The 20,200-nt window shown below is 40.7% G+C and overlaps 2 protein-coding genes across 2 annotated transcripts in view; both read right to left on the reverse strand.

Annotated features, from left to right (window-relative positions):
• Nucleotides 1–4,217, reverse strand: part of akap6 (A kinase (PRKA) anchor protein 6) — a 151,548-nt gene extending 147,331 nt beyond the window's left edge. Inside the window, 1 exon segment of the mRNA XM_026340395.1 lies at nt 4,163–4,217. The gene's annotated coding sequence lies outside the window, so the exon portion shown is untranslated.
• A 3,115-nt stretch (nt 4,218–7,332) lies between these two features.
• The window catches only part of arhgap5 (Rho GTPase activating protein 5), a 46,298-nt gene continuing 33,430 nt past the window's right edge, over nt 7,333–20,200 (reverse strand). Inside the window, exons 4-7 of the mRNA XM_026339248.1 lie at nt 18,650–18,727; nt 15,818–15,949; nt 12,849–12,954; nt 7,333–12,083 (exon numbers count right to left, since the gene is read on the reverse strand). Coding sequence (XP_026195033.1) covers nt 11,765–12,083; nt 12,849–12,954; nt 15,818–15,949; nt 18,650–18,727 — 635 coding nt within the window. The 3' untranslated portion in view covers nt 7,333–11,764. The remainder of the gene's footprint in view (nt 12,084–12,848; nt 12,955–15,817; nt 15,950–18,649; nt 18,728–20,200) is intronic.

Consider the following 20,200-nt stretch of genomic DNA (forward strand, 5'->3'; position numbering starts at 1 on the left):
TCCAACCTCACACAGACACTGTGATATGTGCAATTTAAACATGGGGGATGGTGGGTGCTCACACACAAACACACACACACACACACACACACACACACACACACACACACACTGCTGACTGAGTTCCCAGAACAATTGTGTGATTAAAAAAAGACACGAGGGGGCCCTTTGCTCTGAATCAGGGGTCCCTCTGTTAGCATGTGTGTATACATTCTTTAGTTTGTGATTTAAGATTCATTTAAATTTTTCTTCATGTGCAACCATGTCCCCTTACTCTCCAACAAGATGAAAAACAGTCCTCACAGCAAGTGTGTTTCAACAAGTCACTAAAACACGAGACAAACAATAATTAGTTCAGCTACAGGAACATCTGAACAGCACGGAAGGTAAAATGCTTCCCAGTACAATGAATTCACACAATATGAACATTTTCAAATAATCCCATCCTTTTGTTCAATAGATCATCTAGTTTCACCTACAGATGACTGTAGCACAAACAACCTGCCGCAGCCTTGTGGTTCATTTGCTTGCACCAAGACAAACCAGGGTAGATGGCAAATTGGGATGTATATGTACAGGTGGGACCTTGAATCCAGTCACAGACAGTGAGTTAACAAAAGAAAGCCACAACCTTGTATATACAGTAAAAATAGCAGTAAGTGTTATATAACAGCAGCAGTTTGTTCAGCATCTGTTGCAGTGATGTTCTGCAGGTGAACACATCTCTGCAGAGCTGCTGAGAGTTTGGCTGGCGGTCCTCTCAGGCCTCTGTCCTGCTTGTTTTCCAGCCATCGCTGTTTTTGCAGCTTCTGATTGGCTGAACATAAGCAGGTAATCAGCAGTGGGTAGGACAGGAATAGTTGGAAAACAAGCAGGACAGTGGCCACCCCTGTGGTAAAAGAAGATTACTGATGTTAAAAGCATTTTAAATTGATTGTTGCTACCAGAACAATGAGATTACATTATTCTTTATACAGATTGATGTACCAAGGCAGCATCATTTATAATAAAGGAATCCATGCCACAGTACAGTACTAGTGTCTGTGCTGAATGAAGCCTTTGTGCTCTCACAGTCCTGATCTTGCTAACAGATTTTGGACAGGAGCATGATGACGTGGTGAACTTTGCCGTTCTGTAACCTCCTGCTGTCTCACCTAGTACTACAGCAAATCATTAGCCTCCATCCTCCCTGAACCGTCACTGTGAGGGCAGCAGGGCGTTGGCTCTGCAGGGAGAAACTGTGGAGTCACTGAGACAACAGACCAGACTAGCATGCAGGCCAAACAATGCTTTCTGGTTTGTGATCCCCACTATAACTGGACATGTGTTTGCACACAATACAAACAACAGACTCAAAGATTCTGTCGAAGCACAAAGAGAAAGATTTCATTCATACACCACCAACATTAGGAGAACCCCACGGCACATGGTTTCACAGTAATGCATGTGAAGCTGTTTGCTAACTGCCTAAAACAAGAAGCAGAAGGTTTTGCTCCAGAAGAGTTCCTGTTTAACGCATTTTGTTTCAGTCACTTAAATATGTGTCTCTGAAGTGCAAACGAACTTGACCTCAACTGACTTCAGTAAACATAAATGGCTCCTGGCTAATTACAGTTGTTCCTGAGGGAGTCTGTCTTTCTCTACTGGGAGATCTAGAGCAAATCTCAGTCATTAGCCATCTCTAATATGACTGTTAGCATAGGACAACTTCAGGCAGGACACCAGAGGACGCACCCCGAAGGTTGCAAACTGTGGAAAAGGTCAGGAGCAAAAGTCGGGACAAACGACTGAGAGACTGTTGTCCTGCATGTCAATCATCCTTCTCTAAGCCAAGTGTGTCAGAGACAGAGGCAGAGACAGATCACTGTGATGAAGAACAATCACCTCCTCAACAAAACCTCAAAATGTTTCACTTGCTGAAAGAAAACCTGGTCAACATGCTGCTCAGTGTCTGGATCAATATGGAGGTCGGCAGGTCATTAGTCACGTCATCAAACCTTGGTGCTGTCATGTTTTACTGCCCAGTACAGTAGCAGAGGCTTATTTATATGTATGGTCACATAACTGTCTGACTTAGATGCTTTTATTCACTTTTTAAATCCTTTCTTTGATGTGAATTTAATGATCTCTACAGCACCAAGATGTCCATCTGTAACAGGAGAAATCCACACATCCACTTTAACCTTCGTCACGTTTCCTCTGACATTTACGCTTCTGACTTTCTCTGCAGTCACTCACCCTAGTTTAATAGACCCGGAGGCAGTTACATCCTATCCTGTGGAGTGGAAACTGACCACTAATACTGTACTGGAACAACTTCCTGTTCTTCCTAACCAACAGGAATATTATGTTATCATTTACTATTAAAACCTTCATCCTCTTCTCCCATACTTTGATCCTCTCTGCTTCCTCATCTTGAAGCTGTTTATCTGCTGCCACCCAGTCAAAGAAGAGAGCAAACGCTTTGTATGAAGAAACACAAATAGCAGTGTTTGACAGTTTCTTCAATGGCAGATCACAGACATGTACACTATTAGGTCAACTTTGTACATAAAAGCTGCTCAACCCAGCCTCTGATCAGCTACAACAGGAAAGAATGATGATGAAGAAATAACCTCCACACTTCCTGTTGTGATAAAAGTCTAAAACCCAGTTGTCCCCCTCATACTGCAGTACATTCACAGATAATTCAGTCTATAGTTTTCATTTTTATTCACATATCTTTTACTTTAGCTGTCATGCTAAATCTTCCACCTATAAACAAATGATTAGCTTTTGACAGCAAAGAATTGCTCTAACTATGAGTCAAGTCTTTCTTTCCTATTTCACTTCCCTTCCTTTCACTGCTAAGTTACTTCTTGGAAGACAGGAAACAAGTAGCAATCATCAGGGAAAGGGAGCACCTCTTAAAACTGATGGGACTAATCTCTGTAGTAAATAGAATCATCTCCTCACTGTTTCTCTCTGAGACTTTGAGATAAAACAAAGCTTGAAAGAGAAAATGAAAACCAATCTATAACTAAATGTAGTTTAGGTAGTGTGTGGAGGTTCTCTGGACAACAAGGCAGCATATTAATTAACATTTGTACAAATAATTATGAGAAGCAGATATGGTTTACGGCTACAGACTGTGACTCAGCAATCTACAGGAATAACTATCATTAGGCTCCGTTTGACCTCACTCACTCAGTTCAGCTCAAACATTTCAGCAGCACTCTCCTTCAGTTTTACTTCTGAAAAACTAAAGATCTCAGGAAAACAGACTTTCCAGCATTTGTTTTGACCTGGTAGGGTCCTGGTATTGGTCTTAGTTCTGGCTCAGCGGCATGGCTCACTTGGACACTTAATGGAACTGATTCTAACTCTGAGTGAAGACAATGTTTTTTACCTGTGCGTGACAAGTCAAAATGTTTGATATGAAAAATTGCCATTGGTCAGATGTGAGCTGTCAACAATATCACTGTCTTCAACTCTCTTTTTCATTCTTTCAACTACTTCCATCACTTTTTTCATGATCCACAGCATGAACGCCTTCAGGTGGATTCTGTCTCAAAACATTTGTTGTCATTTGTTGTTGGAACAATGGCTGCATCTCATCCTATAACATGACTGCAGCAGACTTTATGCCGCTCCTTGAGGCCATAAATACTTAAGTTTAAGCCTCACATTAATGTTCCACTCATCCCTGTTTCCTCAAAATATGAACTTTTAGTCACAACAAAGCTGAGATCACGTCAGTAAACACTGATCAGAACACAACTGCAGTTTTTAACCCAGTGGAAGACACTTCAACTACCAAGCCAGTGAACCAGTAAAACAGCCCAGTGTGGAGAAGGGCAGCAGACTGGGAACTGAGAGAAGAGGTGTTGGCCTCTTTCTGTATGCAGCAGGCAGAGCGAGCTGTTCTGCAGAGCAGGCCTTCATAACAAAAGCTCAGAGAGAGACTGGGAGCCACCTTTCTCTGTTTCTGTCTCTCTTTATCTCTTCTCTATTTCTCTCTCTTTCTCTCCTTCTATTATTTTTAATGCGTTGGCGTCAGGCAGCTCATTAAATCAGCATTCCACAAAGGATTAGGCTTAACACACACACACACACACTCATGAATACACACAGTGTCCTGTTTCATATATACAAAACAGGAGGGAGGTTTAGCAGTACATACCACATCTCTTCTCCTCCTCCTTCTAGTCCATCTCGTTCCCTTCTTTTTCTCTGCTCAGTTGGATGTTGGAGGATGCAGACACAGAGAAGAAGTGAGGGAGGTGCCTTTGGTGTTGTGGCAATCCCACTGCAGAGAGACACACAGAGAGATGGTGCTAACAGAGAGGCTAAAGCTAAACTAGCCACCAGCTCTCACTATGGGACGGTGGGATGGGCGGATGGGAGGGATGATGATGATGATGCGGCACCTTTCAGTATGGAAAGAGAGGGAGAGAGAAAGGGGAGAGCGAGCGGGGTGCCCTGTTGCCTTGGAAACTGAGATGATGTGATGGAGAAGGTGGAGCTGGGCTCTGATTGGCTGACAGGGTGTGGTGCTCCCCCTGCTCCGAGAGGAGGGGGAGGATGACAGAGCGAAGGCTGCTCTCTCTCTTCTTCTGTGGCTGAGGAAACCAAGGGGAACCATCAGCGCCCCCGGCTGGACCGTTCTGGAAGTGCAGAGGAAGAAAAGGGCCTGCAGGGAAACCGAGAAAGGAGACACAGGCGTCTGGTGCAGGAGTGCAAACTCATAAAGCCTAAATATGAAGTATATTTAAGAAAGTAATTAGCAATTACAGCTAAGTACAGTTAAAATCACACCATTCTGTAGTGTTTCACAACTAATTTGCCTCATCTACACTGCATTTAGCATGATTTGATCAGATTTGATGTGAGTCATGTTTTAATTTAAAGACATGGGAAATTCTAACTCATTGCACGACTTAAAGTCGATTTAAACCAAAACCACAGCACCATCTGTTGGAAACAAGGTCACTGAGGACTAATGAACATGTTAATTCATGATGTTCAGCCTGTTTGGTGTCATTCTGGCATTAAAACGTATGAATCTGTCTAAATAAAGAAACTCAGAAGCGTCCTGCTAACTGTGGGTTAGTGTTGAGGTTCATTAGAGATGGAGCATGATACAAGCTAACGTGTTACCTAAGGTAAAAGACTAATAATCCAGAAATAATAAGTGTTTATTTCTAAACTTATAAGATTATCTAGCAACAAAAGATAAGAAAATAAGGAGCCAGTTAGTGTTTGATTTATTATAACATTAATTAAACAAACAGTTCAGTATTTACCTGCTTAGCAATTAGCTTAACGTGTTTAAATTATTTATAGGTAAAATACACATTTAAAGGTTTATTTATTTTTATAAGCATATAAAAAACTGATCAACTGTTTATTTTAATATTAATCTGTGTTCAATGTTAAAATAAAGAAGAAATGATCGACTTTTAATAATTGATTGATTTCTGTTTTGTTTTTAATCTAAATCTTTGCGTTAACGTTGATGTTGACGCTAGCTTAAAAGCTATAAGCTAACCTAGTAACGCTAAGCTACGTTTAATTAACAAAGCTATTTAACATCAAGGTTTACGCTATGTGGCTAAAAACATACGTATTGTTATTGTTCTGAATAAAAACATACATATTTACATAAGAAATAAAGAATATAAAGTCAGGAAAAGTCAGAAAAAAGGATAAAAACCATTGTTGATCGTTACCTTGAGGCTAACGTAGCTTTTCTTAACTAGCTTACTGCTAACAAACCCTCGGAACACGTTTCCTGTTAAACTAATTTATTTACTAATGTTTAACGTTAAAGTTAAATTAGAAGAAAAAGGAGCAGAAATACGTTAAACGTGTTAAAAAGTGCCTGAAGAAGGTTTTACTGTTACAGTCACTCAGCCGCCGAACACCGTTCAAAAAATCGTCTTTTTAAAATCTTCAAGATCATCGACGAAAACAAGATGAACGAACATGAAGATGCAGAACTTTAACCAACTCTTTTACCTCCACTGATAAAACCGGCGGATAAAAGGCCACAAAACGAATTCAATTAAAGGTTTAACATCAACATGTTCTGTTGACAGTGAACGTCCATATAACCACCATGAGATTAATTATAACATTAACTTCATTAAATCTGGTACAAAAACGTAACTAAGCTGCTTCAAACATCATAGAAACATCGTGTGATTCATTTTCTACAAATAGTTTTTACTGTTTTACTGTTGAACATTTCTGTAAAACGCACATTTGCCTCCTTTAGTTCAAAGATAAATGTGCAGAAACAGCTAAATGCTGCTAACACTGATTTCTTTATTTAATCTTTTACTGTTTTTTAATAGTTGTTTTATTTGTGCTGTGCTGAATGAAGTTCAACCACCAGGTGGTGGACTTGAACAGCTGGTGGACTTGAACAGCTGGTGGACTTGAACAGCTGGTGGACTTGAACAGCTGGTGGACTTGAACAGCTGATGGACTTGAACAGCTGATCACACCCAGGTGAACCTACATGTTCATCATGGTGCAGAAACTAGAAGGAGGGTTTGTCACTCAGGCTTGAAACAACCATCAACAGCTGATTTTAAAGTAGAAATCTCAGTATCTCTTGTGGATTTTTAAGGATTTGGTACAAACCAACACAACAAAGTGCATCAGTTGGCTTTAAAATAAAGTATCGTGATGCAAAACCACAGATATTTAGCTGCTAAGATTTATTTATGTTTGTATGTATCTGTTTCCAAATCAATGAAAAGTGAAGTTTAGAAAAAGTAAACATCTGTTTGCAAAAAGTCATTTTATAACATTAACAGTATTATTACGTTAATACATGTAATAAAATAAGTACAGAGTACATTTACTTATGAAACCTAAAGTATTCTGTATTTTAATGTAAATACTCCTGTTTTCTGTAAATACAGTACTAGGACAAATAGCTCAGTAGTAATTACTGTTTATTTTAAACTACACACTACATGTTTGGTGTACAGTTGTTCTAAAGGTCACTCCTTCACTAAATAAAGAAATAAATACTGTTAAAGGAAGAAAACAGACCGAGCAGCTTTGGAAAAAAAACTTTATTTGGAAACATTATGGAGAGAAAGAAAAAAAACTGGTTTTAGAGTTTCTCATTTCTGAAAATCATTTTTATTTACTATCATACACAGCGGATGACGTTAGAAGTCGGGTGGTTTTTACACCGGTGTGACGAAACGATATCAAATAAAAAACAACAGATGACTGGTTGATGAAAAACTACAGAGAAACATCTTAATGTTTTATTATCTAGCAGCTCCTGGACCCCCCACCCCACCCTCCCACCATCTCCATCCCTCCCTCCCCACGTCAAACTTGAGCTTGTAGATCGGGACGCTCTTGGCTCGGCTCCACTGCTGCCGTTCGCTCCCTTCGATGTGCCCTTCAACGCCCTTCCTCAGTCCACCACCACAGATTCTTAGAAAGGGCTTTTGGCTGCATTCCATTTCGTGTAGTCATGCCCTTTAACACCTCTCATTCACATATCAAAGGAGAATCATTTCTCATTTGTCCCATTCCAGACGTGTCCCCTTCAAAGTGCCCTTTGAAGTTCACTAAATCAGGTTTGCGGCAGGGTTCTGGCTCCGTTTGGGTCGCTACAGATCGACCTGCCCCTCTGCTTTGTCCCTTTAACATCACTCACTGAGTCAAATCTGAAAATGTTTTAAACAACTACAACTAATGACTTTAGGTTTTCTGATGGATTGAAGTTCATGAAGTCCAACTGTCATAAAATCCCACCAGCAGAACAGCACTTCATATAATTTAAAAACAGAAAATCCTCCCATGGAGAAAGTTGGAAGCAGAAAACATCTCAGATTCTGTTTAATAAATCACTTAAATGATCAAACTACAGCAATTATCTGCAGACAGAGGGATAGTTTCAGCTGAGGTGGGAAGATAAATTGAGTTTTATGAAGTAAAACAAAACAAACACTGTCAGAATTTGACAAAGCGGGAAAAGCAGCTGAGAACTGAGCCTGAAGGCTTCACGTGGAGACAAATATCTGCTGTACAGGAAACAGCTGCGAGGACACGGGAGACACGTGTGTGAAATGGGACAAACTCTTTTTTTCTGAAGCGAACTCCCTCATTCCCTCATCGCTGACGTTCATCGACACACTTCTCTGTGAGATTACACCTGGATTCTTCATAATAAATTAATTGAATTTAGAATAATATCAGTGAATGGTGCCTGACACAGCTGCAGGAAGCGCAGAGAGGAAGTTAAATCCTAAATCAAACGCCTCTTCAAGGGGCTTTTAATTTGGCGATCGCACACCACCGGTCACTGTATTAAGTTGATAAAATTCAGAGATTTTCTTTTTCTCCAACTCATTGAAGAAAACGCTGCAGCATGAATCCTGTCCTCACTTTAACACTTGGCGCTGGTTTGAAGCTATTTTCAGACTTTTCTGTTCATGTGCAACAAAAAATATTCCATCAGAAGAACAAAACAAAAAGAGGGAGACAGACGAGTTCTCAGCATTTTGTCAGCTGAACACAAACTGGAGTTTTTGTGATATAGAAAATAATGCAGAGAAACATTTTTACAGATGCTTCAGCTGAATTGCAGTATTTTTCAAATGTCCAAGTCATTTCTTGTGAAGGCAGCGAGAAAGAACTAAAGACTTTGGAACCAAAAACTATTACTTTAAAAGACTCATTAAGAATCAGTATTTAGAATCATGTTTCTGCAGTTACATTAAAATTTAATATCCTGCACAACTTTTTCAACTTCAGCACGACTTCCTGATAAAGATGAGACAAAAAAACATTTGGTGGATGTTTGCAGTTTGGTAAAACGCAGAAATGTTGATTTGCTTCGAGACCCACATTCGTCTGCAAAGAACAGGAACCCGTGGATCTCGTGTCGGTTAATTGTTCATGGTGTTTAGTACCTGAGGCACCAGTGGTGGAGAATCTTCACTCAGGTATGAAGTATTAGCTCTAAAATATACTTCTGTACTTAAAATGAGTGTAGGCAGGTATATAAAGTACAGCGTGTAGGTGAGAGTGGGGTCAAGCAGAAACTCTGCACACGCTCAGTTCGACCCTTTACTTGCTGTCATGTTACTGTGACAGTTTTTATTTCCTTGTTTAAATGTGTCACAGTTATTTCAAAACTGAAATTAACGCATTAACAAATTATGTATTTAAAATATTAAATAGATTAGTAATAATATATTATTAACTGTTGTGTTAATGGAACAAAAGACAACAGTGATGTCGTTTATCTGATATTTTCCCAATGGTAATTTTACTATTTGAGCTTTTAGATTGGAAATCGTTTTGTAATTTTTTATTTATTGTTCATGCGTTACATTTGATCCCACCTGCCGGGTCAAATTCGGAAGTAAAATTGTATTTTTTAAACTAAATATTCAACTTCTAATTCATATAAACAGAAAATTCACTCAGTAATAAAACAGCTGAACAACACTTTCGCCTACGGCCAATAAAAAAAGTTCTTTCCAGCAAACCTCATGAAATTTAAAAAACAGCTGCACAAGAAACTGTTTTCTGACTTCTGATTAAAATCTTGTTATCAAACAGCAGATGGAACATTTTTTGTCAGGATGGACAGAATTTATCTTCTAAATCAGAAAATCAATTGAGCACCGGCTTCGAATGAAACAGTAAAACAGGAAACAAACAAAAGCTGAAAATGAATTTAACTTTTTCATTTTTGAGTCAACTCAGTCGTGGACGTGAAGATGTTCGCTGCTTTCTTTCTGCCTCGAAGTGTCGTCGCTGAAGAAAACGAGGAGGGACTGTAGTTTGTCATTCAGAGGGGACAAAGTGAATTTTAAAACCTGTCAGTCGTCAACCCCCCATCCCCTCCTCACACACACACACATGCGCACACACACACACCATCAGAAAAAAATATGGGTTTCATTAGAACCATAAAGAAATATGATTATAGCTTCTGACAGATTATACAGTCCAGTACCCGGTGGTATTTCACTAAATCAGCACCTCTGCTGCTGATAAATCTTTATATATATATACTTATATATACTTCTTTCCTCTATTTAGGGAAAACTATTCAACATATAACCAAAAATATGATATTAGAGTTGATTTCTTGCATGATGAAAAACAAATGCAAAAAATTGAACTCGTCTCTTAGAGTTTTTCTGTGGAAGTGTTTCCCCCCAACCCAGAAAAGATTCCGATGAAACGATGCAGATCTGAACGTAGTAGCGCCTTTAAAGTTTAGCTTCTTTTTTTGAGTTGCTGTTTTTAAACGGTAAAGTTCTTTTTTTTCACTAAGTGGCAAAAACAGAGACATGCAAGTTTTTACGTTTCCAACAAACTAACAGAAGAAGAGAACTGAAGCAGAAATGAAAACTAAGTAACTGAACGCAGAAGACGCCTCCTCGAACCGAACAGGTCCTGAACGCATCGCGACATAGTGGTTTTCTCGCTCATGTGCCATCATCGAGGGGTGGAGGGGGGTGGAGGTGGTATTTCATTCAGAACCAGACATGTCAGTCATTGCATTAAGAGTTAGAAGCGCTAACGAGGCTAAAAGTTAGCTGAAGATCTGTAGTCGAGTCTGTAAAGTCAAGTGTTACGAGCCCATCAGTCCACATTTCAGTTCCTTCTTCCCTCCTGAATCCCCTCTTCCCTCTGCAGAGAAGGTGTAGGATGGCTGTAATGCAGACCACAGGTCGGTTCACACACACACACACACAGACACACACACACACACACACACACACACACACACAGGGTAGAAACCATCAGACGGTACAAAACAATATGAAAACAATATAAAAAGAAATTCATCAAAATGATAAACTAAACAAACAGACATGAAATTGGCGTGTGGGACCTTGGACTAAAATCGTGCATGTGCTGCCCTTTAAGGGGGTCGAGGTTCACGTAGTGGGAAAGGGGTAAAAGCAGAGCAGAGGTACGTCACCCTTGCCTCCTCTTACTGACCGATTTAGGGTCAAAGGGCAACATACTAATAATAAGAAGATGAAGAAGAAGAAGAAGAAGAAGAAAAGTTTTCCTGTGCTGAAATGTGGAAATCTGCAGGAAGACTCCGTGAAATCCCTTCAGCCCACAAACAGTCGGTGAGTGAGTCACGTAGCCAGTCAGTCCGTGTCGGGGGCTCGATTTCAGTTGCAGTCTCTAACTTCCCTTTTCTCCTGTCTCGGAGCAGGGATAAGGTGTGTGGGGTTTGGGGGGGGGCGCCCCCTGTGTGCTATTCTATCAGGATAAATGTCAGAGTCATTTTTATTTGTCCCAAACGAATCCCAGAATCCCTGTTGTCCCAGTCCAACCCTGCTCAACGATTAGTGTTTTCACTATGTGCCAAATTAAATCAGTTCATTAGTTTCAGTCTCTGTATCGTATAAATTGTGTGTGCGAGTGTATGTATGTGTGTGGGGGGGTCACATCCAAAATGAGTTCCAAAGGTGACGTCCATTTGTAAATCTCTAATCCAGGATTTACTTTGCAGGATGAGCAGATCTCACAAATTAGGTCTAATCCAACAAACGATCCATGTGTCTCTAAACCCCACAGCTCAGTCACCTCGAGCAGCTGATGCTGACTCCCTAAAAGTCGCCTACCAGGTTTATGTTTTCTCAGATTTTAGCTGCTGACCAGCATGTTGTAGAGTAGAAGACGACCTCCAGGTGGTTGTTGGTCGAAAGCAGCTGGCAGCACAGAACAACAACCCCAGATATCTGGTCCCAGTGTGCTCCTCTGGGTCTTAGATGAGCGGGTCAGGGTGCAGCGTGTGTTGGATCTGCTGCGGTTGCAGGGGCGGGGGAAGCTGCAGCGGCAGCAGAGCCTCCACCATGTTGTGGCAGTGCGGCGGCGGCGTGCCCTCGCTGCTGGAGCTCTCTGCCATCTCGCCGCCGTGGAAGAAGTAGTCGCTCTGCACGATGAAGGACTCGATGACGGCCTGGTTCAGCTTGGTGGTCGACAGCGTGTCCTTGTTCTCGAAGTCGGGCCGCATGAGTGTGGGCCAGAAGCAGATGGACAGGTTGTCGGCCGTCATCAGGTTGGTCTTGCTGTGCTGGCTCACCCTGCAGAGGAAACGAGGCAGAGAAAAGATTGAAAAACAGGAGACAACTGCAGCAGAACCAGCACAGAGGGTTTCAGGTAAGTTTACTACTGTTACTACAGCCAAAGAAGGTAAAATGATCCAATGCAGCAACGCCACTAAATGCTTTCAACCGTCCCTGAACACCTCCAACAAACAGCTTCTTTTAGCACGTGGCGAACGCTACAGTTGCTGTGTATTTTCCTTATTATGAAGCGAGAGAGGAGGAGGGATGTTTCCTGTCACCGCTGCCATTACTGAAGATTGACGACCATAATAATAATAATAATAATAATAATAATCACTGGTTATATTATCATTGTGTCATTTAATTGTCGTGTAATGTAAATATTTTACTTGACACTTTACTTAAAATTTTTTTACTTTATTTTTACTTGATCTTACGATTTTTTTAATTTTTTTTATTTTTTCCTGTGTAGTTAATACTGATGCTGTCCACTCTATACTGTTCTTCTATGCTGTTGTCCTATTTAACGTCACCTTGCCGCTGTAGACAAAAGAATTTCCCCATCATAGGAAGTCTTATCTTATCTTATCTTAGAAAAGTTTGAAAAATATAAATGTATTGAATTATTTTAATAGATCAGCAGTCGGCTCGCTCTGTGCATGTTTTAATGTGTTTGTGTTTAAAAACCATCACACTACTGTTTGAGTGTTAATCACTACTTTAGATCAGAGTAGATCAAGGGTCAAGGGTCAACAACAAATGTGAATGAGTGCGTCTCACCTGTTAAGGTGTGTGATGATGTATTTGAAGACCTGGTAGTTGACAGAAGGAAACTTCTTCACAATCTCCCTTAAGACCTGGAGTCGCTCAACGTAGTCCACGATTTCTGACACACACACACACACACACACACACACACACACACACACACACACACACACACACACACACACACACACACACACACACACACACACACACACACACACACACACACACAAGGGAGAGGAGACAGAAGGCGTTTTACATTTTACACACTCTCTCTCTTGGGAACGGAAATTATACTCTCTGGAAAAACAAAAGGTTGAGATGCTGCCAAGAGCAGCTCCCACGCTGTGTTAAAAACACACACACACAATGTTAAACACCATCACTAAGCCTTGTGGGTAGAAACAATACTCGCCTGCACCACATCTCACTCTGCTCTGGTTGGTTTTTGCAGACAAAATAAGAAAATAAACACATTTGTATTGTTCTGATTTAATACAGTCACAGCTATTTATAGGCTAAATGGTTCACGTTACCTATTATAGTATCTTTAAAAACCACAGGTTAGAAATAAAACAATCTACTGCTTCACATCACAACAACACTGGACTGAAAATGTCACAATCCATCATCTTAGTGTAAAACAGTACTGAGTGTGTTCTATATGATTTTCCATTCATGAATCTGAGGACATAAAGGTCAAAGGTTTTTTCAAAGACTTTCCAGGACTGGAGCAGAGCTCTGTAATGACCTGAATCAGTTCTTCCTTTCCCACATTCTTCAGGTTATTTGTGTCTTTCCTGCTCCAACTGACCTGACAATATCATCATCATCAAACTGTTTCCTCAACTCTCGATCTGCTGATTATTTTTAAATCAGCTAATCAGTCGTCTTATCTGAAACACTGACAAATGCACATCATGAGGAAGTCATGTCATCACATTTCTTACTTTAAAAAAAGAAAAGCTTCAGGTTGAAAGAAGTTTTTCTCTCTATACCAATTTATTTCCTGTCTGTTTACAGATTAATCACTGTGTCAGATAACTGGGGAAGAGAATAGAAATAAAATCGAACTCTGCCAAAAAAGACTTTTGGCAGTCAGAGCATAATCTGACCAAATAAAATGCTGAGTGACAGTATGAAAATAAACAGCAACACATCCCTCTGGCTTCATGGAAGTTCCTGTGAACTCGAAATTCCTCGTCTCCAGAGGATCCAACTCTTTCCTGTTGACAAACAGTTTGTCGGAGCTGAAACACTTGCTGCTCAGTTGTTAAATGTGAAATAACACTGAGATTGTCCCAACAAAGCAAATTTAACACAACCCACTGACACTCCTGCTCTGGCCTGGAATACTCTCCAGGATATTCCAGACATTTCCGCACCAACAGGAAGCTTTTTATATTTTTAGACTCTAATTTACAGCTGCACACAGTGACACACAGATTTATTCATTCTATGTCCATCAATCATCTTAACAAGGAGCCAAAAGGGGCCTTTGCCCCTGTGATGGCTTCCAGAGGTCAGAGTTCACGCTGCCAACTGCTAACAAGAGAACAGTTTATTCTGTCACCGATGTGACAATTTAACCCCTTTTATTAAATATATATCAATGATGGAAGACGCTGAATAAACCACATACAATGAGCTTTTGTCGATGCCTGTCTGGAATAATGCCGACCAACATCAACCAGGAGGAGGAGAAAGTAAGACAGAGTCTCTGCTTTATATGACTCATTCTCCACAGAAACAAAAGCAGCGCTGCTTCGCTCAGTCTCAGAAACATAAAAGTGTGTGGGCATGTATTATTTTTACATTTCTCGTTGAGCGTATTTTTGGCTCGTTAATCTGCCGCCGTCAGCCTGGTGGTTTCAGCTCCGAGTATCACCAGGACGCAGAGTGGGAGAGCGCTGTGCGAGTGTGTGGATGTGTGACATTATCCTGGGGCTGACAAAAAGCCTTAATAGTGTATGATGTGACAGAAAGCTGTGAGTGAGTAAACTGAATTCGAATTCAACGGTAAGGACAGTGTGTGAGCGATGTAACATCTCTGAATCATTCTGTGTTCAGGTTCGTCTTCAGAGTTGCATCACATTCACTCTGCAGTGTGACAACGAGCCCAAACACACAGTCACAGTCAGAAAGAACCATCTTCAGAGACAAGAACCACATGAAGTGCTGTGACTGATGACATGATCCCCACAGAGCTCTGATCTCAGCATCACGGTGTCAGTGTAGGATTACATGTAGAGACAGGAGACAGAGAGCTGGTGCCGCTTCACAGCGTGTTATTAGGCATGTCTATGTTGTTCCAACATCAACTCTGTGAACCTCAGTATTCACTCTGTACAATCATTTCCAGGTGATCTAATCATTTGATTGGAAGAGTGGGAGCCTAAATTGAAGCAAGCCTTTTATTCTAGTGTGCACAGTTAACTAACACTATTGAAAGGTGGTGTGATCACTGTCCAATCAAACGAGTGATCAATGAGAGCAGACACAAAAACGAAACCTGCTGAGAAGAAAAGCTGCAAATTAACTGTGAGAGATAAATGATAAATTGTGCACAAAGCTTCCAGGAAGACTTCAGCCTCCAGTGTCATGATCTTCCAGAAATCTGCAGAAGCACAAATTGAAAAGTCTTCCAAGCTTCTGGCAAGGTGAGAAAGGCTAAACGGCAGCTCCCACTGAATAAGAAACACAGACTCAAGAGTCCAGACTGGGATAAAATATGTGGTTCTGTGGATGGATGAGACTAAAGTGAAGACAGATTGAAATAAAAACTACTGCCAGTTTCTGGGAGACACTGCAACAATCACTTCAACAGTTCAATCTTCCCCTGGTTATTTTATGTTATGATATTAATAAATGTCTGAATTCCTGTTAGTTGTGTTTATATTTTAATAGGCATTAAAGTATATTTACAATTTATAACTATTAACTATTGGGGAGCAAATTACTCTCAGTGTGTTTATTCTTACTTGCAGCCTCAACCAGCTCCGGGTGCAGGCTGTAGGGGATCAGAGGACTGGGCAGGTCAGCAAAGAAAGCCTTCAGCGCTCCAGCAACAGCGTTCACCGCCACGTCCATCGCCACAAAGTCGATGTTGTGATCTATAGGAGAAAAAAGGGAGAGAACAAGATTCAGCAGCTGCTTTGTTTTTGTGAAACCCTGAATCCTTCAGCTCCAGCTCCGATACGCTGCTCGTTTCATCCTCTGCATCTTAAACAGAGCAAACAGGAAAACGGCTCCACCCAGGCAGAGCTGCTGGATAATTTGATCAAACACATTCTCTCTACAGGACCTGGTGCTCAGAAATCTTCCAGTTTAAACCCACAACAATATGTTGCAGTAAAGTATGAGCACGCAGTAAAACACACTGGTACGAAACATTTCACACAACATAAACATTCTGTTCACATCGTCCAACCCTTCGTCACCTACACGTCGTCTTACTGCAAATATAATTTAAGAAACAAACTTTTCTATTTCATTGTTTGACTGCAAACACTGGAACACGCAGCAACTACAGCAGCTGGATTCAACTGCTACGATATGGAGCAGCTCTCAATCTTTTCTACACAAAGGGGTAAAGGGTTCAAAAACATCAACGATGAGATTTTTCTTACCAGTGTAAATAGTTTTTTCATTAACATGCATGAGGCCTGGACTGTGTGAACAGCGACTACTTTTCAGGAGCCTGTTCACCTGTTCTGGGCATCGACAGCCACATGTTCAAGTTCCATTACACACGTCTTCAGGGCCAAACAGATGTGAAAAGGATAAATAGCCTGAGAAGCGAAGCCACATTACATCCACGATAAGCCAAGTGAAGAGCAGAGTCTCAGCTCGGGGTCCGATAACCTGTGTTGATCTATACAGACGTGAGTCACACTGGATTTTCCTGGGTCAATGCCTCAGTTTGAGAAAGGATTTCAAAAAGCTTGGGAGTAGCTGTGTGTCTGCAGCAGAGCTCATAGCAGAGCTTTGTGTCTGTGTGCAGAACAGAGCTCGTCTCTGATCAGTGCTAACAGAGGTTATCATCAGTCTGTCTGGAGGCACAGAGGCCGGAGTGTTTCTGTGATGGAGCAGAAGGGCTGCAACACAATGCACGTCCGGTTCAAAGAAGCGTTTCTCTGCTGTAGTTGTGAGAGTAGAGAAGCTCCTGCTGCATCACTTCAGTTTACCTCTGCTTGGATGTTGTGGGTTTTTTGTTTTACAGTGAAAACTCAGCAGGTCGAGACGTCTCTGCAGTCTTCACCCACACGTCAAAGTCGTATCGGCTTCCTGTGTTTGACACACTGTAAAGGTCCAATTGGAAGCAGGAGAAAGAGGGAGGAGGAGAGAAGAGAGAGAGAGGAAGGAGCCCTGAGGTAACAACAGCTGTCAAACAGCCATCTGAAAGACGGCCAACATACAAACACATACATCGAGCTCAACAGAAACACTCACAGAGATACAGCAAAGACACAGAGGGACAGTGAGCAGAGACCTGAACAACAGGAAATCTAGACAGGAAAGGAACAAAGGACACAAGAAAGCAAACAGAAGGAGAAGGAGAAGCTGCTCTGATGGGTTCAATTCAAATCTGCTAAGATTTCCATTAAAATATATTCAGCTCATTCGGAGGAAGCAGCCCACTGTCCCCTCTTACTGACAGAGGAGCTAATTGGCACTAATGGTGCATTGTTCAGAGTCTGAACAGGAATATGTGACCTGACGAAGTCGCCTAGGGCAAATCATGAGGAGGACTCCCACAGGGAATAACTACAGTTTACTCAACATGTGTAAGAACAGCAGGATAACATTCAGTCACGCTCTCCCCAGCCTGAGTCATTCTCTGACATCTGTGCGGGTGTTTTCTGAGAAGACTTTTGGTGAAGCCAGAGATGTGACATTTACTTGTGCAGGTTCACAGATCGAAAGGAAAACTAAAAATACAGTTAAAGACCAGAGGAACCAGATAAAGAAAGACAAACTAGAATCACAACCAGATGTTATTTTAGTAACAGCTTTCTCTCAGTTTCACTTTGTATTTACAGGATTCTAGCTGCTCGTCTGTGATCACAGCTCACAGAGGTTATAAACAGTCCGTCTGGAGGCACAGAGGTTGTATCTACTTTTGCTGGATGATATCCTGTCAGATGACAAGATATTATTGACATTTTAAAACCGTTTAATGTCAGTGATGGGGAGCTTCTCAAACACAAATTACCCACACTCTGTTGCCTCAGAGCCTCACGTTGTTCTTTAAGGTAGATGTTTCTCTGTACGTTCAAGGCTTCAGGTAAGAGTTACCTGAGATCCCCGACAAGCCGATTTAAAACCTTAACACATAAACTGTTGTCAATTAAAAAAAAGGATGAATGATCAGTGTAAAACACCTCGTCTCAGCCCAGTCTCCACATTTCACCGTCTGCCTGTAAAAATAACTGACACCGCTGACCGTGTGCTGGTGATTTCTGCCTGCGGTGACTTTATTTATTCTAACAGTCGGTTTGGCAGCTGACCAGCTCCTGTGCATGTGTTTCTCTTTAAGCACTTCTGCTGTGTGGTCAGATTTAGAATCAGTCAGCTAGAGTTTTCTCTACTGGTTGAATTTATTGCACATATCATTGAAGTGCAGCTCGACTGGGAACAAGTTTTCCAAAGAACTCCTGAGTTCTTTAACGGCACGACTGAAATTCATGGGAAAATCATTTAGAACCACGATCTGTGAAAATAATACCATCGGCCACATGTGCTCCTTCGTCAGGTTTCTAGCTACCTGAAGTTCTGCTGTTAGTATGTTTGTGCACAGGTGAGTGTTTTACCTTGATCAAACTGTTTCTGGATGTTGTCCTGGTCCGTCTTGTTGCCACACACGCGATACAAACCCTCTGTTGTCAGACCTGCAAACACAAGCAGCAGACATTTAGCTGATTAACGCATGCTGTGTAATTTGAGCAGCATTACAGAGTTGAATCAAAGCAGACGGGTCAACAGCAGCAGTGTTAATAGGTTTTATGTACTGTGGGTTTTCTGAAACCGCACTCGGCTCCACATTCCAGAAAATAACACTCTTTCTCAGGACTTTTACTTTCTGGATTTCTGCAGCCTCTGAAACACTAATTACAGTTTATCTCAACCTATTTTAGCTCATGTGCATATGCAGCCTCTGAAAGGATTCTTCAACGATGCTTCTGTGGCAGCGTGGTCATCAGTTTCCTTTGAGGAGAAGGAGAAAGCGACCAGCTACCAGATGATCCGAGTGCAGTTAGATTAGGCACCATAATCTTCCCTGACGCTCTTAGATTCAACACAATATCCTGGAAATCTGATATTTCACTTGCACTTTGTTACGAGCTTTATGTTCAGACAGTACAGTAACGCTGCGTCTGGAGGAGTTTTCGTGGCCTATTAGGTGCTGGATTCAAACACAGTACTAAGTGTAGGTCGTTCATGTTTCAAACGGCGTTCAGAGACAGTGAGTCTTAAACTGAACCATGGATTTGGAGGATTGTTGCACCCTCATCATTTGATCAACTTATGAAGCTATAATGTGGTTTTAAGCAGCTATTGTGAAAATTTAAGTGTTTGTTGATGTATTTGTATTTGTCAAAAATGTTGCAAACTTGTTTGATGAAGACATACAATTAAATGATCTGTTCACACAGCAGCGTCTCCTTATGACTGTCCACTGGATTTATAGTTGTTAAAAACATTAATAAACACTTTACACCTACCTAGACCTATTTACAGCTACACTGAAGTGTATCATAAACAACTGATTAATGTTTATACTGTTTACTGCTCATAGTAGAAGGTTTAAGTCAGAAAGATGCTCGACTGATTTTTTACCTCTTTACATTATAAATAAATTTTATTGGACTTTTTTTTAAGTAACAACAGGAAAGTGTAACCAGGCATCATCATTAATATAAAAATGTTCAGAGAACATTTGTATGAAGCTCTAAATAATTTGTATAATTGTCCACAAATGGTAAAAACACAGCAGGAAAAGAAGCATTATTTATATCATTTATGTTATTCCCTTTATGTCTCATGTTTCTTTTCTGCAGCCATAAATAACTTATTATTCTTCTTGTGGTGGTGTCTGTCTGTGTTTCTATATGTATATTTATAGATTAATGCATTTATAGATTAATGCATTTCGTCTTATGAAAGCTCAGTTTTTATATAAAAAGCTGGACAATTCTTAATTCCTGCAAGTGTAGTTCGACGTATTCATAATTCAACACAAATAAAGCTGTGAAACCTGATGCTTCTTTAAATATATTTTCTGTGCTTTGTGCACAAGTGGACATCAAAACAAGAAATATCTACAACAACAACAGAATAATAAATATTCTAAATTAATTATA

This window comes from Anabas testudineus, chromosome 22 (genome assembly GCF_900324465.2).
Source record: "Anabas testudineus chromosome 22, fAnaTes1.2, whole genome shotgun sequence".
Taxonomy (NCBI): Eukaryota; Metazoa; Chordata; class Actinopteri; order Anabantiformes; family Anabantidae; genus Anabas; species Anabas testudineus.